Source organism: Syngnathoides biaculeatus, chromosome 21, assembly GCF_019802595.1.
Source record: "Syngnathoides biaculeatus isolate LvHL_M chromosome 21, ASM1980259v1, whole genome shotgun sequence".
Classification (NCBI taxonomy): Eukaryota; Metazoa; Chordata; class Actinopteri; order Syngnathiformes; family Syngnathidae; genus Syngnathoides; species Syngnathoides biaculeatus.
The window spans coordinates 5,759,905-5,783,463 of NC_084660.1; the positions used below are offsets into that span (position 1 = coordinate 5,759,905).

Consider the following 23,559-nt stretch of genomic DNA (forward strand, 5'->3'; position numbering starts at 1 on the left):
AATTAGCTAACGATAGCCGGAAAAAAAAAAAATCACTTTCATTTAAATATTTTTCTCGGCCGTTTGGCTCTGAATTTTTTGAGCGCAAGAATGTGTTGAAATCTTAGAGCTAGCTTGCGTCGGCTCCACTTTCACGCAATCAAAACGTTAGCTTCTGCTAACCACGCGGGCAGAGTAATAAAAAATATCTAGAACCGACTTGGATGTGTTTTTTTCCAGATTCCCCGAGTATTTTGGTCATCTTTCGTACTCTTATTTCCATCTTTTCTCTCTCGCGTGTTCGTCTTGTAAAGTGACATCGATTTAGCCAAAGTACGGAGCAGAAAGGGAGTAAAACTGAAAAGACGTCAGAAAACGAATGCTCCGTAAAGGATTTCAGAATAGACACCAAATATGTAGAAAGGGAGAAGCGCAAAGTGCGCGGATGTGTGCAAAAATTAAATAAAGTGAAGGACACACTAAGCTGATTAAGTAAGAATGCGACGCTTTGTGCAGGCACACAATGGCGTACAACCGGCTTTGTACTTTGCATATATGAGCAACCCCCGTTTGCCGATGACTCAAAAGTTGCGGCGTCAAAGCCCCGCCGCCCCCGCTAATTGCCGTCCGGGTCACTTTACGCGGGACTCCATGGCGGAACAATAGCACAGCGGCACCTGGAAAGGCCCTCGGAGCTTGCTAGCTGTTAGCTTCAGCAGAAATGACCCCACACCCCCGTCCAACCCTGTGGGCTGAATCCACCCACTGCTGACAACAAAAAAAACCCTCATTAGAGGTTTCACGCCTGGCTCCACAGTGGGAGGTTGCGGGGGGGGGGGGATCCCGCAGTCCAGAACACTGTTGCATCCCACACGGGAAGAGAAAGCGGGACTCCGGCATACGGCCTCAATATTTTTTTTTTTTTTTTTTTTTTTTTTTTTTAAAATGTGAATCGGTGGCACGGCGACGAGAGCCCGACAGCCATGTTCTCGGATGCATTCATTCACTCGGATTTCAGCCAAAGTCCCAGATCTCGCTTCTTTCTTCCTTCAGCCCGGCCTCGCAACTCACCGAGAGCCCCCGTTTCTCGGGTCAAGTGATCAGAACCACCTCCGACAAAAGCACCCGGTGATGCCCTTCGACTGTGCAGGTGCTGTGAGCAGCTGCCGTACATTCACGAATCGTGGGGGGGGGGGCAGGCCCCAATATAGTGGAGTAAATGCTAAAACGCCCCCTATATCTCCCCCCCCCCCTCCATCTCCACCTTTATCTCCATTCAATCGTTTATTTCACACACCGAGAAGCTACAACCATGTTATACAAGCAAGTTTCTTTCGGCTTGTCCCTTTCGGGGTCGCCACAGCGTGTCATCTCAGATGAACGCATATATATGTTTGGCACAATTTTTACGCCGGATGCCCTTCCTGACGCAACCATGTTATAACCCTCAATAATCAACACAGTGCGTTAAATTTGACATTTTTTACTTCTGCCGCCGACTTGTTGCATTTAAAAAAAAAACAACAAAAAAAAAAAAGGAATTTCAACGTTTCCTCCCCCCAGACAAAACATCTCTCGTTAACACGGCCGGGGGTCCATTTCTGAACCCTCGACGCTTCTGCCCGTGCGCAACTTGGGACGGATAAACGTGAAATTTTAAACGGTGACATTGGCCCAAAAGGACTTTCTCTATTCCTGTCCCCGCCGGTGTCAAACTCAAAGCCCAGGGGCCAGATCTGGCCCATTAATGCACATTCACTGTGTCCACTCTGGGTTTTTTTTTTTTTTTTTTTTTTTAAATACAAATCTCTCCCAAAACAGTCATCTGTAATATTACAATGATTTTTTTTAAACAAATTGATGCGATATACACAGAAAGCATGACTTTTAAAAAAAAGACTTTGAAACCTCTGATCTCCTCTAAAAAAAAGTAAACTTTAAAGAATTGACAAAAGAGAAGCTATTTGACTCCCAAAAAATGTACGGAACGCCATATGGATCATTGTTGGACCAAAAAAAATACATCACAGCTTGTGTGCTTACCTCTCATTGAGCGAATTCCAGTAGATGGGCTCCATATTGCTGGCTGTGGTTCCCAGTAAATCCAGTACAAACACCAGCACGACCCACAATCCATTCACACTCCATGGACGTGCCATCTCCAAGTTCGGTACCACAAGTGCCGCTGCTAAAAGATAATTACAAAAAAAAAAAAAAAAAAATTACAAAAAAAAAAAAAAAGTTCCAAAACTGGAGATGATCTGCTGAGTCAGAACCTCATGGATAAAATCAATGGGGGAGGAAGAAAAAAAAAAAAAAAAAAAATAAACTTTCTTGGTTATTTCTGCTGCAATTCCATGACTTCCACACTAAAGTGCCATCAGTGCTCCTGAAGCAGAATTTTGTTTCAAAATAGCGAACACGAAACTGAACCTCCGGCGAATCCAATGTTGTCAAATGAAGGTCTTCTTGTGCCTCAATTGTCTCGGTTCCGAACAACGCTCCCTTGTTGTGTGTGCACCCTCTCCCATTACCTTGCTCCTGTCCACCATGCGACCAATATATACATATACTGCCTTTCTTTGTTTGAAAATAATAAAAAAAAAAAAAAAATTGCAAGGAGATTTAATTCCACATCTCCGCGCTCACAAAGGCAGATTTGTCCAGTCTAGCCGGTGCACATCACAAATCCCCACGCAAAGACCGCTTGTAAATCCACAAATGCTCAATTTAGAGCTGATTTCGCTTGGAAGTCAAAAAAAAAAAAAAAAAAAGGGGGGAGAAGAATCCAAATTTCGTAGATAGAGGGGGGAGTCTATTTCAAGAGTTGTATTTATATATATTAAAAAAAAAAAAAAAACATCCACACTTTGCAGGGGGGGGGGAGACTTGGAAAGTGTTTTAATAGGAATGATAAAGACCAAAACGCGAGCCTGGGTCCAACATCTGTGCGCGTGTGATCCGGTCCGTCTGCCTGGCGAAAACAAACACTACGACGTCACAATCCCGACACCGGTCCGACCTGCACGGAGGCTCGCCGCGTACTGGCAGAACCACCAAGACCAGGGCCGGAACACCAGAACCAAGCAGGGGAAAAGGGAGGGGGGGGGGGGGGCGTAGACGCAGGACATGGGAGGAATATACCCCCGTCGGAGACTGGCAGGCACGACAAAACACAATAGGTTGAAAAAAAAATAAAAAAAATACTGATTCAAACCTCTGGGCTACTATGAGTTTTATTCTCCTTAAAAATAATAATTAAAATTTAAAAAAAGACCCGAGAAGCATTGATCCACGTTGGAAGTGCAAGAGCGCCCCCCCCCCCCCGCCACAAATCCTCAAAACACACCCAAACGTTTTTTTTTTTTTTTTTTTAGTTCTCTCTTGTCATCTCTCTCCCCATCTATATATACATAAATATGGGACTAAAAATAAAATGTGAAATGAACTTCTTCGTGCATACAAATGAACAAGAAGAGAGATATGCAAACGTGCTTGGGGGGGGGGGCGACGCGTGTTGGTCGTCGATGCACCCGGCTGAACCCGCTCAGGGTTACATGGCAAAGCTCTCAAAATAAGGATTCTACTGCCCCCGTGTGGACAAAAGTGCGCACGGAGACTGTGACTGCAGTTGTACCTGGTGCACAAAACCACCCCCCCCCCCAAAAAAAAAAAAATAAAAAGGAAATGCCTCCTGCTGGTTCTCATCGATGGCAAGGTGGGTGCATCAACACAAAGAGCTCAAGGGGGGGTGGAGGGACCGTGATAAGAATGAAATTCATACTCCGATTGCTACGCGAATGTGTGTGTGTGTGTGTCATCACACGGCATCCTCACCCGCCTCGTAGCTGAAAGATCTCAGTTGCACGTCTTTATCCTTCAGTATCGGTCTGTTCCTGTCTCTGCGTTTGATCTCACACACACACACACACACACACTGCATACCAGCAACTACAAGAGAGATCCCCCACAAAAAAAAACCTGTGACATCCTTGAGTTAACAAATATATTTGGAGGGGGGAAAAAAAAGTTTGCAGCTTCATTTTTCAGTGTCAAGAAAAATCTACCAAGTGACGAATTGGATGTTTTCTTCGGCTTTCAAGCTGGGACTCGAACGTCGTGGTCGTCGTTCGCTGGCTCTCGATCGGGGTCCCTAATTTTGTGGCCAGTGAGCGTGCTGAGCGATTTCTCCTTGATTCCACTTGCCGTCGTTTTTCTGCCCCCCACCCCGCTGGCTTTGTAGCTACTATCCTCCCCTGAGGCGGCGGTGACTGTTGCCAAGCAACAGGCCGCCGCAGAATGGCTTCGGAGAACCTCGCCGATCACGCGTCGGGCAAAAGGTGAACGCATCGAGTGGTTGCTTCACATTTCTGAGGCAAAGGTCGACAGACGCCTTTTGGATGCGGGGGACGAGGAGCTCATCACAGCGAAGCCCTTTAATTCCTTTCGAGTCGGGCGCGACGAGCCTGCTCGCTGATGTTTGGGGCCAAAGCGCCAAACGATTATTCGGAACCTAAACTTGCTCGAGTCTTGTTCAAATCGGCGCGTCGTCGCTCCCGGAGTTCCGCAATCTATCGCAGCACATACGAGAGGGGAAAGGCCGCTTTCTTCACCTGAAGTTCGTAACGCAACCGGCAGCAGAGGGCGACGTTGCCCGGCGTGGCGGCCCCCGTGAGATTGGTGAAAATGGATAAATGCGTGTGTTGAATTCTCAATCCACAAATCAAAAAACAGATGTTTTCGATATTCAACTGAGAAAAGTTGCATATGTCCGGGACAATCGCATATCTGATATTAAAGTTGAGAATTAAGTCATTAGGTCGCGGTAAGGTCAACTCATCTGGCTCCAAATGTTCTTCTTTAACAACGTTATAGCGCCCCCTGTTGCTTTGGAATGTTCTCGACAGCCTGTGAAGCAAAATTTGAAAGTGGATTTCATTCTTTTATTTCAGTCGGGTTACGTGTGGAGATGCTAAAGTTAATAAAAAGAAGGTCCAAGTCATTTTTAAAAAAAATAAAAAGGAATAATCGGATGCTAGCACGACATACAAAAGAAAACGTGTTTTTTTTTTGTTTTTGTTTTTTTTAATTTAACACTTCTGGGCCATCTGTCCACCTTTTGCATCCTTGCTGGAGAAAAGGAACCAGTCGGCGGTTTTGCCACGCGAGCGTACCCTTGTGAAGTGTCCGGTTCAACTCTGCATGTTTGAAACCGCGTCACCCTGCTCGTCGGCGGGGGGTCCGCACGGTCCGGCCCACCACAGGCTCAGCCCGTTGTCGCCGCGGTTGGCCACGGAAGAGGTCGCGGCCTCGTCGGCTCCCTCGGCCTCGGCGTCGGAGGACGAAGAGTCGCCCTCGCCGTCGCTGGGCCATGGGAACTGCCGCTGGCCGCTGGACGTGGCCACGAGCGGCATGAAGGGATGGACGCTGCACGCCAAGGAGATTGATATAAATTATTACAAATAATACCGGTGAAAAATGAGACTTATTTCTTTTAATAAAACTCTGAATACTTAAATATGCTAAACACGTACACACATCACATATCCTTATTTTACAATCGTAAAGTTGCATATTTTCAATGAAAACCCTTTTTTAAATTAAAATCATAAATTTACAGAAAATCAGTTCGGATATGTTTGAGGAACTCATTCAAGATTACATTGTAATTTTCCAGTCAAAAAAAAATCAAATAAAATTGTGAATTTTATCAATTGTTTTCTCTGTGCAATTTGGAATAAGAATTTGATGAAAATATGAATGCATGTACTTCATGTATTATTCCTACAAAATTTGGGTTTTAAAAGTGTCGTGCAAAATACCTGACTCCGTTGGCGCAGTCCCAGTGGGCCTGGAAACTGAGCTGCGGCCGCAGTACCTCGTCGGCGCCTGCGGGGGCTTGGCAGTCCCACACCGTCACCGCCCCCTCCGTGCCGCCACTCAGCAAGTACCTGCCCGACCTGGCGGGGCAGAAATACGCAATGGAACGGCGCCCGTAGGTGGGCGCGTGACGGTGGGGCGGGCCGGATGAAAACTCACGGGTCGAGGTCAAAGTAGATGCGCTGATTGGTCGCCACGTTCCTCGCAAGGGAGAACACGACCTGACCGGGCTCTCGAATGTCCCAGCACAGGATCTCTGGATCCTTCACAAAAAAAAAAACAAAAATATGACCAATGCGTGTGTGTGTTTCATCGTTAATCTAATCCAGGACACGCTCTCGCTCATATTTGACTTTGATGTCATCATCCCCCCCCCCACCCCCCGCAACTCTGTTCCCCGAATCTGCTGTCGTAGACTGATAATTTCATGGTATTATTTATTTATTTTTATTTTTTTTTTTAAATGCTGGATAATGTCTTGATTTTTAGTGTTTGCAGCGTACCTTCCGGCCACCTGTGTACAGGTGGTAGCCGTCGGGCGAGAAGAGCAGGTGGGTGAGGCCGCCGCGGTGGCGGGCGGGCAGCAGCCCAAGCAGGGTGCCATCCTGGCACGAGTAGAGGCCGGCGCAGCGAGAGTACGAGCCGCAGGCGTAGAGGGACTGGCACGGGCTGAAGTCCAAGCAGGAGATGATGCCGCTCTGGCCGCTCTGCTTCTTCGCTTCAAGGGGGACATCGTTTCAAAAACACATTAAAGGTCAAGTGTCGTGAAACGGATGATTTTTAGGACGTTATTCACGAAAATAACGCCAGCCGGTATGGACCCATCCGTTCTTTCACCACAAAACAACATTGTGACATATATGCCTTTTTGGAACTCCCGCCATGAAAAAAAAAAAAAATTTCATTTGACCTTACATCCCCCGCATGCGCGAGCGATGGCCGACCTGCGGTGGGCCGCTCCTCGCAGTCCCTGCCGGGCCGCTCCGTGTAGAAGACCCTGACGGTTTTGTCGAAGCCGCAGTAGAGCTGCGAGCCGTCGGGGGAGAAGCAGAGCGAGTGGGCGGCCGTCAGTTCGTCCAGGTGGTTGTAAGGCCGGAAGCTGGCCCGCACCTCGCCGTGGAAAGCGTCCCACACGTGGATCGGGTTGTCGCGGCTACTGCTCGCAAAACTGTGGACGACACATTTAAATCATATTCCGGAATTTCACACTACGCGTTTGCTGCCGTTGACGGCCTTTAGAAGTCAAACGTCCGCGTTAACTGGGACGGCTGGCAGTAAATGAGGTTCCCTATTTAAAAGAAATTCATGTCTGAGTAGTGGGGGGGGGGGGGGCAAATTCATGTATTCATCACAACCACCTGAACGTAATCACGCAACGCTCCAAACATCACTGCCGCTTAATTAGAGCAACGCAAATTAGCTGCGACAGCGCCGCTTTATCCCAGAGGCGGGAAGTGGCCAATTATAATCGCGCCGCTCGCTGCTGCTGTTCGCCTGGAGCAATGCTCAGAATTTTCAGCCATGACGGGGGCTCGAGGCGTTCAAAACATCTTCTGGAAAAAAAAAAAACGGAGAACAGTTTGACCCTTTGCTGTAAAAAAAAAAAATAAATAAATAAATAAAATCACAAAAAGTTAAAAGCCACCCGATAAATTTTTGTAATTCCTCAAAGATGCCACAAGATGGCTGCAAAGCACTTTTCCTTCTATTAGACACGGCTACGGCCTGGCTAACTGGCTAACACAAAAACTATTTACGGACAGACGGATTGCGAAGCTGGAATATGCGAGGCTTCCCTGCACATCATCGTGAGACGTCATAGAAGAGTGATGAGAGGAGAAAATATTTTCAACCGCTTGCAGGAGCGTCTTTGACCCACAGGACCCCTCCGATCAAAACGGCCTTGCGCAGACCCTGAACCCTAACCCCGCATTTTTTATACCACCCAGCCAAAACTGGCCTTGGGAGAGTGTGTGTGTGTGTGTGTGTGTACACAAAGATAAATTGGCCAGAACTCATTGCCACACTCTCCTTCCCTCACTTAAATGATTGATCATCTCCAAGGGATGTCAGGAAAGGGCAAGACCCTCAAGGTGCCGTCAATACCCAGAAAGAACATCATTCGTGCACCGAAAAAAAGAAAACAAAAAAAAAAAAAGTTTTCAGGTTTCATATACGGGCCTATAGTCAACCAAAACTGCTCCTTTCGCCAAGTGCGCCCATCCACACGAGGAGCGCACAAAAAAAAACGACTTCTGCGGTGCAAGCACTCACAAGCACAAGTGGGGTTCCAGCGAGTTCATTTTGGGGTACCAGCAGTAGTCGTAGACTGTGTCTCCTTCAGCCATCCTGAGGACCGGACTCTGGCAAACACAGCCAGGGGGGGGGGGGGGTCAGTCGGCAGCTCAGTTTATACTTAAATGTCTAATGAAAAAAACGATCGACAATTCTGCCTGGATAAAGATCATAATATTCATCAATTACACAAGCATAACTTAAGAACTGGGTTCCTCCAAGCTGCAAGACCAACTCTCACCTGATGGGGGAGGCAGAGGACTTCTAAAAACAATGAACACACTGTCTAATGGTGATCTCCGGTTACTTCTAACAGTGTAAATACAGGGCAATCATCATATTTTGTAAACTTAAAAATATGAGTCCAAACAGGCAAAAACATTTTGCCAAACTTCAGACGTAAAAATGTTTTCAGTGAAATCCAATAAAGTCAAACAACAAGTCAAATGTAGGTAGCTGGCAGTTCTTTGGCACACCACATAGCGCTAGGACACAGTGGGGGAAAAAAAAAAAAAAAAAGGCCGTTCGGACAAAACCGATGCACCGCTCACCATCTCGGCTAGCGCGTCCCAGTTGTACGTGTAAATCTCTGGAGGGAGGTTGTAGACGCGGAGCACGTTGTCCGCGCTGTTGCTCAGGATACACGAGCCGTCCGGGGCCCTGAGAACAGAGAGAAATGTCGCTCTGGTTTCGGGAGCCGTCGCTTTCTAAACGCGCACTTGGCCCTCGGCTTTTTTTTTTTTTTTAAATACCATTTGCAACCTTTGAGGTAATTTTCCGTGAAACTGGCATATTCGCTCCAGGAACTAGTCAGGACCTGGGGGCGCTGGGAAAAGTCTAAGGCCAGGCTGCAGGCAGGTGTGAAGAAAAAAAAAACATTTAACAAAAATTGAGAATCATGTTCATATAAATTCATACATGCAAGTTGACTCAACTTACTGCTGTCCTTCATCCGGACTGTCTGCAGAGTCGTGGGGGTTCTCTTCTGTTTGCATCTCTCCATCGTGGCCGCCATCAGCGCTCCGCTGGCACTGAGGATCCTCCTCAGCGCGCTCAGCCATCTCTGCTCCATCACCCGTGTCTTCGGCACCTGGGGGGTCTCTTGTTCCTATGAGCGGAAAATAAGATGGGTCCAAAGAGGTGTAAAACAGCGAGGAAAAGCGCACGCTACTTTGTTCTCCCTGCTCCACGTCCGCTTGTGCTGGGTCATCTTCGTGCAGGTCAGGAGGTTGGAGGTCCCCGCCCGACCCCTGATCCTCCTCACCCAACCAGGGACTTTTGACAGTAGCGAGGGTTGCGGGCGACTTGGGGTCCTGCCCCTCCATCACCGGACTTTCAGGCCCCGTACTCGGGTCAGCCGCGCCTTTGCTCATGCCCGGCGGTGGGCTGTCGACACCGCGTGGCTCCGTTCGGCTTTCTTCATGCAGTGTGGCTTGCTAAATATGCTGGCGGGCGAGGACATCACAGCGTCCACGGGCCTGTGAACCAAGAGAAAACCACACGAATGGCAAGTCCCCAGAACAAGACCACAACAGTGCTGGAGATCACTCATACTTCCGTGTCTAGTCTTCTTTTTTAGGACTTATTCAAATAAACTCACTCACTCGCTACGTTAATACACTGCTCTTCTATAATTGTTAAAAAAAAAATAATGAGATTTTAAAGGAAGACACACAACGTCTTAGAACTTGCTTAGCCTAATGCGGGAGATAAGTTTTTTTTTAAAATGAAATCATGTACTACCTAACCTATCTTAAATAGTTTTAGCCACATCAACTCCGCGAATCTCTGGGTAAAACACAGTCACCCCCAACATATTCCGTTCATCCCAGAAACCGACATTGATTCAGGTTTTAAAAATAAAAGTGTATTTAATTTGCTCACTATACACACACGCGTAAACAAACACGTCATATTTGTGCGAGAACAATGACGTGTGAACTGCGCGCCGATTGCTATCAGTGTCCAAAAATGTTAATACACCACTGTATAAAATGCTCATATTCCTACGAGGGCCACTCAAACCCCACCCGTTCCCGTGCAAGGCCCAGTCTGTGTTATTCTGATACATAACTGATATTTTACATCATATACAATAACAAAACAAGTGTACGTCACGTTAGCGTGCTAACACTTACCCGACTCGCGACTCTTCCCTGGCTTAGTTTCGTAAAACGCGGACTGAATTCACCTTCCCGGCTGAGGTAGCGGGAGTGCAGTTAAGCTTGTGTTGCGGACATTTACTTTCTCGAAACACGCAGCTCTTTTATTTCGGGTGTTTTCTTTCATTTAAAATCTGCAACGACCAGGCAGCCATGTGTCCGCCAAGTCCCGCGAGACAGACCTGGTGCGCGTGATTTCCGAGCAAGCGATTTATTTATTTATTTTGCACGAATAAGTGAACTGCGCCAAGTCGGTCGCTAACTGCTAGTATTTATTTTGTTCTTCAAACAAAACCAAACTATTTACACATCTTTCAGTTTCTCATTCTTCCACCCAAAAGTAAAGGTTCTGCAACAACTTTCAAAAGATTTAAGCAAAGGGGAGCTGAGCTGATTGTAAAATACGCGAGGGACAAATGTTTCCTAGCCAAATCGAACCTTTCGATCTTACGCTTAATTGTTAGCGTTAATGTAGCAATAAAAATTGACAGTGCAGCGAGTCGTACTGCGACAATTTTGAGACAAACACTGTGCCGCTCTTTTTTTTTTTTTTTAAATTAAATAAAATCCTTTTTACCCGACCGACTGAAGGACTGAAAAGTTTGCATTTCAAACCTTTTTGCCGACAAGTATCCCATGTAGTAGAAGTTACCCCCGACAACCAATCTACAATGCTGTTTTCAAACTAGCTCTGAAAAATCACTGGAAATGGATAAAAAAAAAAATAAATAAATCTTTGAAGCGCGATTATTCTGGATTTGCTGCCCATTTGGTGTCACCTGGGGGTCAAATTGGGTCACCAAAACACACTTTGCTCTATGTAATGGATCAAATACAAAAACCACGCATGTAAGAGTGATAAAAAGAAATACACACTTAAATTATAATCCCCCAAAACTAGAAAAAAAAAATTGAATTTGAGGATGATCTGATTCAATTTGGCTGAAACATTTGCACGTTGCTCATTGCTATTTGGTCACATGGCAACAATTATGATTCATCTCGCGCTCTATCAGCTCAGCTCCAAACAATACAGACTTCAACCCTTTTTTCAGTCCACACCAAACCCGCATCTAAACACTAATCTTCACTGAAAGAAAACCAAAAACTGTGAACACCCCCACCCCCTCCCCCCAAAAAGCCAACCACCAGCCCAAAAAAAAAAAAAAAAAAGTATATACATATATGAGACAAGAAAAGCTTGCTGCTCTGCTGATAACCAGAAAGCCTGGCACAAAAAGCGTTGCTGTGCAATTTGTCCAACTCAAATTCTGGAACATTGTCAGTGAAAGCCATTCGGAACGTGACTGTACAGTTTGTTTTTTAGTTGTTTTTTTTTTTTTTTTTTTTTTTAAGGCATGTTGAACTGGGGGATTAAAGCAAAAGTCATGAAGGAAGGAGGGGAATTAACCCCCCCCCCTCAAAAAAAAACCCAATAACAGCATACAAATATACATGATTTACAAAGCCCTACTTTTAACTCTTCCACCCCTTTTGGACTGTAAAATTTGTGACACCGGGCAAGTGTTGACATGTCAAGTCTTTTTTTTTTTTCTCGTTTTTTCTTAATACAAGTCTTCAGTCCACCCAAATCCGCAGCTGCGAGGGCTTCATGGTGGCTTTTTACCTAATGGAAGCCAAAGCGGCTTTTTCTTTTTGTCCTTGCCATCCAAACAGGTCCTGCTGGTAGCGGGTTCATCCGGAGCAGCCTGTCCGGGGTGGGTTGACGACGGTCGCGGCTCACAGACGGGACGCCGCCGTCCTCACGTCTCGTTTGGTCCGTCCGGGAAAGCCGCGCCAAGGTTTCGAGTTCTCCCGGGTCGGCTTCATCTGGTTGACAAGAAAGAGCACGGAGGCCAAGTCCTGCGGGAAGAGAAGAACGGGAGATGAGCACATGGCGGCGTAAAAACACACAAAAAAAAAACAGTGATCCATCGTGTTTTTGTCTTACCACCGCCAAAATGTTCCGACTTTGGGAGCTGCAACCTTCTTTCCGCTTGGCTGACTCCAAGGTTTAAAAACAAACAAACAAAAAAAAAGTCCCAAAATGTCTTTGTTCTCAAAAAAAAAAAAAAAAAAATTAACTCCGACATAGATGGCGTGTCATGAGATTTCCTTCATCAGCCAGTTAGAATCTACTCTGAAAGGTGATAGAAAAATAGTATGTACAGGAGGCTCCAGTCTTTCAGTTCAGTTTGGGAATTTCTTTTCAGTGATGCCACCATCCTCCCGTTGTGCTCCCGTCTCCCCCCCTCCTCCCCCCCCCCCAAAAAAAAAGGTACCTCACAGCTTGAAATGAACAAAAGTGCATAGGTGAGTTGGTTCGGGCAGGGTGAGTGCTGGCGAGGACCGAGCCCGGGACGCCTTTTGCCTCTTGACTTCCGTCTCCGATTGGTATCGCCCTGCGCTTCATTCCACAAAACAAATATATGTATACGTGGGGAAACAATGGAGGCCGATCCTTCGGTTTTTCCCTCGCACTCTGCGCCGCAGCCCCCCCCCCCAAAAAGCTCCAGTTTAGGCAGCGATATTGTCCATTATTCCTCAAGAACAGCACTCAATGTCCATAATGGCAGAAGCGCACTTGCAAACCCCGCCCATTTTACATGGGAATCAAAAAGAGAAAGACATGGGGGGGGGTGCACCCACTGATATCCATGTGGTTTGTAAACCAAAGCTCCAGTATGGAATAGAAATCGTCCTTTTAATTCTTAGTCACCATTTGTACGATCAGGATTGTAGAGGCAGTGTGTTCAACTGTATCTATTAACAGTTTTTTTTCCCTCCACTGTGTACTAAAATAAACATTTAAAAACAAACAAACAAAAAACAACCTCTGAAGCTTTCTTGTATTGTTTCCACTTTTGAAATCTTCTGAGGGGGGGAAAAATATATATCAGCACGGGTTTGTTGTCATTTTTTGGAATACATTCAATATTTTCTTAAGAAATACACTTCACATGGCGAGAATTAAACAAAAACTGTATCACAACGTAAGAAGAAAAACAAAAACAAATAGCAGCCCCAAGTGCTCATTATCTTAGTCCAAATACTTTTTTCAACTTTGTATATAATGTATATATTCGTATATATTTCTCATAAAGAAAGAAAACTCGTCATTCTCAAAATTGCAACAACGAACAGGTAACAATGCTAAATTACATGCACCGTTAGGATGATGTAATCTTTTTTTTTTTTTCCTCAAGAGTCAAGACCTCGACACGTTTCATTCACAAGTTCGAGAGCTGACAAAAAGGCAACTTGATCGCACCCCACTGTCCGTCCGACTGATCACCCCAAGACCAAACTACAAAACATGATACATATTTAAAAAAAAAAAAAAAAACACACACACTAGACATCCACTGTGCTGAGCACTGACACACGTCACACTCACTCCGAAAAAGAGTTAATGTCTCAATGGCCACGCACCCGATCCAAGTTCTTAGGCACAAATGTGCATTCATACAAACACACACACACACACAAAAAAGCACACTTTTCAAAATGAGTACCTGTCGTGTGGACTCATTTCTTTCAACAGCAAATAAACAATCACACACAAGCCCGCAATCGACGTCTCAATCCACCCCCCCTCCCCTCCCCTCCCCCCATTCATTCAAACACAACCGAGGGAGGTCATCACTCAGGTGGGGGATAAAAAGCTGCTAAGAGAAAGGATGTGTTGTGCAATTGCCCTCTCTCGAACTAAAACGCACGCGCACACGAACGTGATAGTACAAATTAAACCGAACAACAGAACAAATCAAGAATGGCCACTTTTGTCTCACGCATCTTGGTAAGCAACTTTTTAAAAAAAAAAAAAAAAAAAACTGTGCACACTGGTATATTAACTGACAAGAATCAACCAATCACACTTTAGTCATTCACACAAACATCAACTTTTATGACTCACCCCCTTCTCTCTCTTTTTTTTTAGGATTTTCTTTCTAGGCAAGTGCAAATCTTCAAGTTTTTATAATCCGTTTTTCGATAGCTTTACTTTTTTTTATATAAATGTAAAAAAAAAATCCACAACAGAAATATCAACAGTGTTTGTCTTTCGAGAAAAGGATTTGCTCTCAACTTAAAGGTCCCCCTGACTTTGAAACGCTCACCCTCTACCGCCCACCCACCCACCCCAAAAAAAAAAAAACAAAAAACGCCCGTGTTAACACTTCCAGTTGTGATGCACACTGATTCTGAGCACTCACACAAACACACGCACACACAAAAATACAGATGAAAAGAAATATTCAAATCCCATCTCGATAAAGTGCATTAGTTCAGTATAAGGTGCTTAAAATGTTGAGTGCCAGAGGATACCCATGTTTCTTTGAAACGCACACCCCGCCCCCCTGTTGCCCCTGCTCAAGTGGTGCAGCAGGGAGCCCCCCCCCCCCTACTTTTTTTTGTCCCAACCGTGAGAGGAGCGGCACCCGCAACCCCCCCACGACCACCTCCGACCGCCCTCTCCGGCCGCCCCCCCCTGCTTACAGTCCCTCCCCCGGGTCCCCCTAGCAGTGCACATTCGTCATCAGGTTTGTCTGATTAAAAAAAGACAAGAAGGCCTCAGGTAGCTATTGCTGCTGCGCTGCGTCACATCAGTAATCCTCCACCATCTCCATCTCATTCAGGCTCAAACACTCTGCTGTACTGTGGAATGAGTAGCCTGCAGGCAGGAGAGGGGAGGGAAGGGAAGGGGGGGGGGCACAGGGAAGCAGGAATCAAGGGTCAAATTCCACGAGCTTCCCCCTACCAAAAAGGGGGGAGCGGCTTTTTTGTCCAGGGGAAAAATACTGAGACGAAATAGGGGGAGCTCACAATTTGTCAAAAAATTAAAAAGGTCAGACATACATACGTACATACCTGCAAATGCCATTTGAATTTCAATTGCCTTTTTCTGAGAATAAAAGCCAATATCCTGCAAATCCATTTTGTTATGAGAATGAAGCTCTTTTTTCCAAGAAAAAAAAAAAAACCCTAACTAGTGCATTTTTGCAACAAAGTCATCCATCCATCCATTTTCTTTGGCCCTTATCCTCACGAGGGTCACATGGGGAGTGGCCGGAGCCTATCCCAGCTGTCAACAGGCAGGAGGCGGGGTACACCCTGAACTGATTGCCAGCCGATCGCAGGGCACATCGAGACAAACAGCCGCACTCACAATCACGTCTCGGGACAATTTAGAGTGTCCGATTAATGTCGCAAGTTTTTGGAACGTGGGAGGAAACCGGAGTGCCTGGAGAAAACCCACGTAGGCACGGGGAGAACATGCCAACTCCACACAAGTAGGGCCGGGATTGAACCCAGGACCTCAGAACTGTGAGGGCAACGCTTTACCGGCAATGATATTAGGAAATTAAAGAAAATACTTGGAATTTTTTTTTTTTAAATTATGGGGAAAAAAATACTCAAACAAAAAAAAAAAAAATTGGGGGCTAAAAATATTGTCAGGACTACTACTACTACTACTATGACTCATCCAGGGACATCTGACTCATATGATAATAGGTCGCAATTGTAGAGCTTTTAATAATCTGAAAACTATTGTTTAAAAAAAAAAAAAAGGAATTGGTTCATTATTAATTTGTGGTCACTATTTGTTTGTATGCCCTATTTTATTATTTATTTTTTTTTTTTTTAAATGATCTGACAGTTCATTGTAAATCATTTTTTTGCTAACGCACTCTCAAAGTATCCCCAGGCCCCATTTTGAGAGCGACATGCCGGAAAGAAGTCGGGAAAAGGGCAGGCGTGCGGCGACGTACCTAAGATGCTGGGATCAGAGTGCAGCATCATGGGCTGTTTCTTTTTCATTTTCCCTCCTGGGTTGTCATAGAGACCAGTCTTGCCCATGTGGCCGGCCTGGAACATGGACTGCAGGGCGCTCGCGTTCATGCCTCGCATCGAGTTCAGCCCAGCCACTTCCTTCGATAGCTGAAATCAGAAGGCCCAAACGCATTTCACGCGTGCAAACAAAATTTGAGTTGTTGCTTGCCGGCGTTGCCCAGGTTTACCTGCTGCTGCTGTCTCTGTTGGTTGGCTTTCTGTTTGGCACGTCGCTCCAGAAACTGTTTGGCGAACTCTTTGGCTTCCACCGTGTCCCCCAGGTAGGACCGGATGAACTCCGACACTGCGTAGGGAGACTCCACCTCCTTCAGGTAGGCCACAATTGTAGCAACTGTGGTGACATGACCAGAACGTTAAACAAATAAATGGCCGAGAGAGTAACGGGGTGGGAGTGGAGTGGGGGGTGGGGGGGGGGGGGGGGGGGTCCTCACCATCCAGAGAAGAGGAGTTGCTGGCAGAGGTGTTGAGCGCGTGCAGCATCTGCTCGCACCAGGTGGTGAAGCCGTCCTGGGGCTTCATGCCCTGCAACAGCTTCAGCAGATTCTCCTCCTCATCCGTCCGCTTCCGGCGCATCATGTACTGCTCGCTGGGGGGGGGCGCGCCACAGACGCGGCTTAGAACCGCAGCGACCCAAGTCGGACCCCGCGGCGACAAAGGCGTCACGAGCGCAACATACAACCTGAGTGAAGGGCTGCTGCGGCTGTTCTTTAAGCCCAGGTTGTTGCCGCCGTTGCCCCGAAGGCCGGCCTGGTTCTTGACGGCCTCTTCCCACATGCCCATCCCGCCGCTTCCGCCTTTTCCATCCATGCCTCCGGGTCCTCCCCAGATGCCCACGCCGTCCACCCACTGACTTCCCATGGACGATCCCCCCATCGACATGCCAGAGTGCTGCGAATAGTACGAGAGAGTAAAGAACATAAAGTTCCGTTGATTCATTGATTAATCGATTATGCCCAATCCACTGCTCAAATATTTGCCCCTTTTTTCTGTCTGCCCTTGACTTGCTTCACAGATGGAACCAGCACCCCTGCCCCCCCCCTTTTTTTTTTTTTGTCTCAAGTCTTGAGCTTCACACAGCACAAAAAAAACTTCAGCGTTCCGTTTCGTCGGTTAGGTACACAGAGAACTATGCATAAAAATCGAAACGGGATGATGGCTTCGGGTTCCTACCCGCTCCCTCTGCTGCTGGGCTCGCTGTTGCTGCTGCTGCTGCTTCAGGAGCCTTTCGGTCTCCTGCTGCATCTCCAGCAGAGAGAGAGTTTGGGACTTGCCCGTTTTGCAGAGCCCGGAGGAAGAAGCCCCGCTCCAGCCGGAGCCGCCTGCCACCGGCCCCTGCTGCTGGGGGGGCTGCTGCAGTAGCTTCATGATCAGCTCCTGACGACAAGGAACACACAGCAAATGTGTTAACGCAGTAAACCCCAAAAAATTGTTTTAAAAAGTGGACAGTGCTCATCGAATCTTTCTTCTCACCTGCTTGCGTCTGTAAAGCTCCTCATCCTCCCTTCGCTTTTGTGCCTCCTGTTGCCTCCTTTTCTCCTCCCTCCGCTTCCGTTGCTCCTCCTCCTCTCGCTTCGCCCTGAGTTCAGCGTCTCGCCGCTCCTGCTGCAGCTGGATGGAATACATTAAAAACTCTGTCCCAATAAAAACAGAAATCACAACAAACCTTTTGAAGCTGTTCCAGAGTTGGACCCTGAGTAGAAGGATTCATTGTTAGATCCCAAAGACTGGCTTCACCACCTACGTGGACGTAACAAGAAGGGCATATTGAAGCACGGCATCGTCGCCATTTGTTTTTTTTTTATTACATTTTTCCCCTGCTCGCAGATGAGACCGCACCTGACGGCTGTGAAGCTGAGGTATGCATGTCCCACATGGACCCTGTATCTGGCACTGACATCGACCTGTTCATCGAAGGAATCATACCCTGCTCACTGCACCTACAATACGCAAGGCAAAGAATGAGCGACAAACGCAAACCGGCGCGCAAGCGTTCCCGCGTAGTAGGTCGGTGGTGGTGGGGGGGGTTGCACACCGGTTAATGAGCTGGAATAACTGCTGCTGTTGGAGCTGCTGATAAAGAGCTGCCAGCTCCTGCTGTTTTTTCAGGCGCTCCTGGTCCAAGTTTCCCTGAGAGGGAGGCAGACGACTGTTAGTAGCATGCTTTGACAAATACACACACACACACACACACACAAAAAAGACAAAATCTCGAACCACAAACACTGATGAACGCGTCTTTTCTGCATGCACAGACATCAGTGAATCCTTAGAAAGTGAAAATCTATTACCATTGCCTGTCTATCCATCCTCCCTCCCTTCTGCATCCACCCCTTCCCATCGTCTACGTTGGCCGAGCTCTGACTCACAGTCCCGGCGGGCCCCCGGGTGGGCTGTGGGCGCTGCGTTGGTGGTGGCTGTCTCACCAGCAGGGGCGGCGGGGAGGGCCCCGGGGCGAAAGGCACACGGCCCCACATCTTGATGACTTCGCCCAGGGGTTGGAAGCCCTCGTCGCAGCCCCGCTTGACCAGGAGGGTCATGGTAAAGTAGCCAGCTTGGAACCACTCGCACATCTCCACGGTAGTAAATGGACCTGGTTTTTGGGTGGGAGGGGGGGCAGATACAGCGAGATCATTTATCATGTTACTATTACATACCAAATCGGTCCAAATCATAAAGAATACCCTGAATCTCTCCCTGTGGGTCCTTATAGAACCACTTCATGGCGGCCTCGTGCGACAGAGGGAGAGCGGCTGCGGTGTTCCTGCTTTCCTGCTGCTGCTGCTGTTGCAGCGCCTGCGTAAAACACTCTTCTTCCAAAGAGGTGTCTTGCAGCGACGCCACCATCTTCTCTGCCTCCTAAATAGGTACACACAAAATATGTGCGTTCAAACTTTTTGGGGTCCCCCCCCCCCCCCGATTATGCGCAGTTGAGAAAACATACCTGTTGCAGGTGTTTCATGCCCTCATCATCCTCAATGTCTCCTACCCCAGACTGGGGGAGGAGGGGAGCAGCAGAAGATGGCGGCGGTGGAGGCAGCGCTGAAGAGGAGGCAGTGTTTGGGCTCACCTGGGTCTTGGTTCCTAAAACCAGAGCCACGTCGGACCCACACATAAAACTACTGGGCCTCACTTTTTCTTTTTTAACAGTTCAACAGGTGGAGCGGCTGTTTCAGTCAAGTTATTCAGTAGGTGCGGCTATACATATTGGACATGGATCCAAAAATGTCAACGTCAGCCACTGTCACCGGGCTGAGATTGGATGAGCGAGGCAGCACGCGCAACAAAAGTCAAGCGATACAACGGCCGCGTACCTTCATTTGCTGGGCTACTATCCTTTAAAGGGTGGCTGATGCTCAGTTGCGTGCTCTCCACTGTTGGCCCACTGCTGCTTTGCTGGGACTCCACGGCTGGAGGGGCGCACTGGGCAGAAGGGGAGGAAGAAGGCGCCGCCGCCTTTGCTTCCCCGTCGACCGCAGCTGACGTGGCTTCTTTACTCTCTGTGGGGAAAGGGAATAAAAGTCATGAGCGGCGATTGAAATCCAAGCAACGAGGTGCAGCTAATCCGTGCAGCGGACCACTGGAATGAAGCTTTGAACCCTTGTCTTTGTCTCCATCACTGCTGCTCTTCTCCACATCAGGAACACTCCCCTCTTCTTCCTCTTTTTCAATGCCCTTGAAGTCCAACTCCTCCTCCAGGATTGTCTCCTTGCCACCCTTCTGGGAGAGATGAATAGTTTGAAGAGTATGTTTAGAGACGACAACATTGTCCTGGCCCTTCAGAAAATGAATTGAAAAAGGCACGCAGTCCATTGGCAGAGCCTCACCTTCATAGGCATGAACGCGCCTGAGGAGTCAAACGTTCCCATTCCGCCATCCTCCTCGTCCATGCACCACTCAGGCAGGCCGTCCCTGTCGTCTTCCGGCCCCTCGCTGCCGGCGCGCCGGCGGCCGCCGCTCGGGTTCTCTGAGCCGCCGAAGTCAAAATCGAACTTGCGACGACGACTCTCACTTGGACCGCCGTGATCCCGCCAGCCTGCTGAACGGGGACCGCCATCTGACAAAGCGCCTGCTCGTGAGCCTCAAGAAGCTCGAGTTTAAAACTTGTTCCACTTAAGGAACAAAAAACGAGCATGTACGATTCAAAATAAAAAGTGTTTTTCTTTCTCATACCATCCCTGCGGGGTCCAGCGACTCTCCAATTGCTTCCCGGCTCGGCCTCCTCCCCCTCCTGCTCTTCCCGAAGGGTGCGCCAGTTATCGCTGTCAGCCCTTGTGTACTCCTTCCTCCCGGAGCCCCCGGAGCCCGCGGACTCCTCAAAGCCGGGACGACCCCCTTCCCGTCGCAGCGGCTTCTCAAATCGACGCTCACCTCTGGAGTGGTCGTCAAACATGCCAGGGGCCGGGGGGGACAAAACGAAAAAAAAAAAAAAAAAAAAAAAAAAAACAAAACCAAGGCAAAGGCACATTAATAGGGGGGTGAAAAATTCATAAATACTCATAAACGCATCACATTCAAACATCAATCTTTGCGTGCCTGCTGACTTCCTTACCGGTCGTCCCAGCTCTGGCTACGATGTATCTCTCTGGAGCTTCGACCGAAACCAACCTCAGCATCTTCAATACTTCTTTGGTAGAATCCACCTTCCCCGCGGCCCCGGCCTGCGCGCACACAAACACACACGGCGGCATGTGTGGCCGGATAAAGGGAGCCAAAAGGAAGTGACCTCATCCAAAATGGTGAAGAAAGAGGAGGAACAGAGCACCGCCGTACAGCCACTGCAGTTTCTGCCATTTGTAATTTTGATCGCTGTGCTAATGTAGTTATAAAGAGTGCTTTGTTTTCTCTCAAGTCATTCTCTACTTTTCCGTACCTCTGCTGCCTCGCGCGGCGGCGCGTCCTCGGGCCGCGCCGGCCGGGGCGGCTCCGCCCACCCCCTTTCCCATGAGCCGCAGTACAGCCACGCTGTTCACGGACATGGAGAAGTTCCTCTGCGGGGGTGAGGGGGGGGGGGGAATGTGAGGAATGCCAGCCAATGGAAAGGCTCACCTGGGCGTGTTGCTGTGGTTTGTGTCGAGAGGCTGACCTGCTCCTCCTCAGTGAGAGGCACCAGTGCCAGCGGCTGCATGGGCTCATCTTGCAGAATAGCAGCAAATTCCTTATCCTGCATGTCCTCCGGGACCTACGATAAACAACGGAGCCTTCAGGGAACACGCCAGCCTCTAACCAATGAAAAGCAGGCTGCCCGTAGCATCGGCGGCGCAGTGCCGTTGACGCGGCTCTGTGCGACGCAACCAACCTTGTTGTCTTTGATATAAAGTGCTAACATCTCCTCTCGGCCGTAGCGGTAGTCGGCCAGCTTGTACTTTGGCATGGCGGGGGAGGGAGGGGGGGACGTCACACTCCCCCCACTGGACAGTGCACGGAGCCTGGGTGAGATAACCGCATCTTAATATCAGCATACACACCTTCAACTGAATTTTTCACTGATCCCTAACTCTCTGATTTTTTTTTTCTTCCAACTTCTGCTGTGCGCACAAGGGAAATCTATATTATGTAACTGCAATCCTTTTCATCTTAATAACCCCCCGCCAAAAAATAAAAACATATCGAATGGCATGCACCGAACTCCAACCTTTGCTGACTTCCAAGTCTGTAACAAATCAACTGTCGTGCCCAGACTGAATGGAGTCGGCTTCTTATAAAGTAGCTAATTTGACAAAAAAAAAAAAAAAAAAAAACACGAAGCCGTGCCAAGGCGGGCCCGCTTCCAAAGCTGTGAGCCGAACAATGGCTCCATTCACTTGCCTCTCTCAGAGGAGCGTTATTGACTCACAGGCTCACATCTAAACCATATGTACCTCGGGAGAGGAGGCGGGTGTTAGCGGGAGCGCTAAGGAGCGAGAAAAAACCTCGCCAGTAGGGAGAATGCAGGGGAGCCCATTGGTGGGGGGGGGGGTGCGTGCAAACAATGCGGGTTGAGTTCATGGAATTTTGTTTCTCAGACATTAAAAAGTCATTTAATTTCATCCCCCCCCCCTCCCCTTAAATAACGACGACAGTGGCATATTTATATACTGTATATATAGAATGGGGACCAGAGTGAGTACCAAGCAGTTGCAGATGTTCAGAGAGAGAGAGAGAGAGAGAGAGAGAGAGAGAGAGAGAGAGAGAAAAATATTCTCCCCGTCTGGCCGTAAACCAGGAACATTCGCGGCCTGTTAGAAATGGTGTGACCAAATGGCGGGCTACACCTCGCATTTATCGCTACGCAAACATCCACCGACCAGGCCCCAAATCATGATTTCAAATCAATCCGGAATTCAACTTGAACGTCCTCTGGGATTGACAAAAGCAGCCCTTGTTCTCTCTTTAAAGCGCAAAAAGACACCAAGGCGGCATCTCAGATGATGAGACTCCTTTTGGATTGACGAACCGTTAATTTTTTCGATGTCGAGTGCAAAGGCGTCGTCAAGCGGCGCATTTTCTCACCATTCTGGGCCGAAGTTGAGAGTCTCAGCAGTCATATTCCTCACGTCCACACAGAAGCGAGTATCTGGGGGGCAAATGCATTCTTAGTGAGCAAAAACTGCTGATGGTTTTTGTTATTTCTCCGGTACGTACGAGCTTACCCTGTCCAGAGATGTCGGAGCAGGCAGGACGAGGCTTGAGCTGGTTAGGTTAAGTTAGGCTTGGGTGACTAGAAGGCCGAGTGGTGCTTAAAATTGTGGTCACAGGGCGCCCCCTCCTCAAAAATCAACCAAAAAAATACCCCCCCCCCAAAAAAAAAAAAACATCCACAAGAATAGCTGCCAGTTGTTGGTGCTTGAGGGGTACCAGGTTATCAGTCCGTTCTCCGTAAAGAAAAGGCTTCGATGAAAGGTTGGAGAATGGAAGCTCCTGCTACTCACAGCCCATTAAGGTTGTAAAACATTGAAGGAAAAAAAAAAGGAACTTTGGAAATCATCAATGGAAAAAAAAAAAAAAATTATAGTAATTGAGAGTAGTTTTTCCCAACACTCTCTCCTGCACTCTCACTTATCTTTTTGTGGTTTACTTTTTACAGCAGTTAGATCTCACATTTAAGGTCAAAACCTGAACCAGTTTGTCAAAAAAAAAAAAAAACAAACAGGAATATTTGAAAAGTCACAGCCGAGGACAACAACAACAAAAAAATTTGAACAATAATAACAAGCTGCTGGAACAGCTGCCGAGAGCAGACGCGACCCGCACTCCTCCTTTCTTCGCTCCCTCCTTTCCTTCCCTTCCCTTTTTTTGGCGCCTTTCTCGCTTGCTCCGACTAAAATGTGGACTGGCGGAGACCCTGCAGGTAATGCCGTAACTTCCTGTCTTCTTTTCACTGCGCCACTGGGGGGGGGGGACAACAACAAAA

At 47.8% G+C, this 23,559-nt stretch overlaps 3 protein-coding genes across 9 annotated transcripts in view; all 3 read right to left on the reverse strand.

Moving 5' to 3' along the window:
* efnb3b (ephrin-B3b) overlaps window positions 1-4,330 on the reverse strand; it is a 46,274-nt gene extending 41,944 nt beyond the window's left edge. The window contains exons 1-2 of one of the 3 annotated variants that reach the window (XM_061808498.1): window positions 3,817-4,330; window positions 2,023-2,167 (exon numbers count right to left, since the gene is read on the reverse strand). In XM_061808498.1, the coding sequence (XP_061664482.1) occupies window positions 2,023-2,167; window positions 3,817-3,922 (251 nt within the window). In that variant the 5' untranslated portion in view covers window positions 3,923-4,330. Of the gene's footprint in view, window positions 1-2,022; window positions 2,174-2,900; window positions 3,025-3,816 lie in introns of those variants that run through there. The other 2 variants (XM_061808500.1, XM_061808501.1) reach the window with 2 other exon arrangements.
* Window positions 4,331-4,919: 589 nt separating this feature from the next.
* Window positions 4,920-14,440, reverse strand: wrap53 (WD repeat containing, antisense to TP53). Of its 3 annotated transcripts, XM_061808496.1 has the most exons (12): window positions 12,268-14,440; window positions 10,932-12,179; window positions 9,326-9,632; window positions 9,094-9,262; window positions 8,907-9,002; window positions 8,706-8,814; window positions 8,134-8,222; window positions 6,804-7,027; window positions 6,363-6,577; window positions 6,019-6,122; window positions 5,802-5,939; window positions 4,920-5,406 (listed from the first exon to the last, which is right to left on the reverse strand). In XM_061808496.1, the coding sequence occupies exons 3-12, from the start codon at window positions 9,525-9,527 to the stop codon at window positions 5,172-5,174; spliced, it is 1,581 nt and encodes a 526-aa protein (XP_061664480.1). In that variant the 5' UTR covers window positions 9,528-9,632; window positions 10,932-12,179; window positions 12,268-14,440; the 3' UTR covers window positions 4,920-5,171. The 3 variants fall into 3 exon arrangements, with proteins under 3 accessions (XP_061664480.1, XP_061664479.1, XP_061664481.1); XM_061808495.1 differs by lacking the exons at window positions 10,932-12,179; window positions 12,268-14,440 and adding an exon at window positions 10,293-10,526; XM_061808497.1 differs by lacking the exons at window positions 10,932-12,179; window positions 12,268-14,440 and adding an exon at window positions 9,709-10,172.
* Window positions 14,441-14,802: 362 nt separating this feature from the next.
* gigyf1a (GRB10 interacting GYF protein 1a) lies at window positions 14,803-23,519 on the reverse strand. 3 transcript variants are annotated; one of them, XM_061808945.1, is made up of 23 exons: window positions 22,799-23,519; window positions 22,659-22,722; window positions 21,466-21,595; window positions 21,253-21,348; window positions 21,040-21,157; window positions 20,719-20,827; window positions 20,340-20,539; window positions 19,994-20,223; window positions 19,745-19,886; window positions 19,481-19,666; window positions 19,111-19,250; window positions 18,851-19,025; window positions 18,536-18,759; window positions 18,202-18,296; window positions 18,006-18,106; window positions 17,833-17,906; window positions 17,640-17,777; window positions 17,340-17,543; window positions 16,849-17,057; window positions 16,601-16,755; window positions 16,337-16,500; window positions 16,088-16,256; window positions 14,803-14,988 (listed from the first exon to the last, which is right to left on the reverse strand). In XM_061808945.1, exons 2-23 carry the CDS (start codon window positions 22,691-22,693, stop codon window positions 14,921-14,923), a joined length of 3,162 nt encoding a protein of 1,053 aa, XP_061664929.1. In that variant the 5' UTR covers window positions 22,694-22,722; window positions 22,799-23,519; the 3' UTR covers window positions 14,803-14,920. The 3 variants fall into 3 exon arrangements, with proteins under 3 accessions (XP_061664929.1, XP_061664928.1, XP_061664927.1); XM_061808944.1 differs by having other exon boundaries at window positions 18,458-18,759; XM_061808943.1 differs by having other exon boundaries at window positions 16,846-17,057; window positions 18,458-18,759.
* Window positions 23,520-23,559: the final 40 nt, after the last annotated feature.

Bases quoted from the DNA above. Each gene is read 5' to 3' on its own strand.
- wrap53 (XM_061808496.1), bottom strand. From the start codon at position 9,527: ATGAGCAAAGGCGCGGCTGACCCGAGTACGGGGCCTGAAAGTCCGGTG. The intron at 8,223-8,705 runs GTGAGCGGTGCA...TGTGTTTGCCAG, and splicing joins GGGACGCGCTAGCCGAGATG to AGTCCGGTCCTCAGGATGGC. The intron at 7,028-8,133 runs GTGAGTGCTTGC...TGTCGTCCACAG, and splicing joins CTGGAACCCCACTTGTGCTT to TTTTGCGAGCAGTAGCCGCG.
- gigyf1a (XM_061808943.1), bottom strand. From the start codon at position 22,693: ATGACTGCTGAGACTCTCAACTTCGGCCCAGAATG. The intron at 18,297-18,457 runs GTAATAGATTTT...CCTCCCTCTCAG, and splicing joins GGATGGATAGACAGGCAATG to GGAAACTTGGACCAGGAGCG. The intron at 14,989-16,087 runs GTACGTCGCCGC...TCCTGCCTGCAG, and splicing joins CTCTGATCCCAGCATCTTAG to GCTACTCATTCCACAGTACA.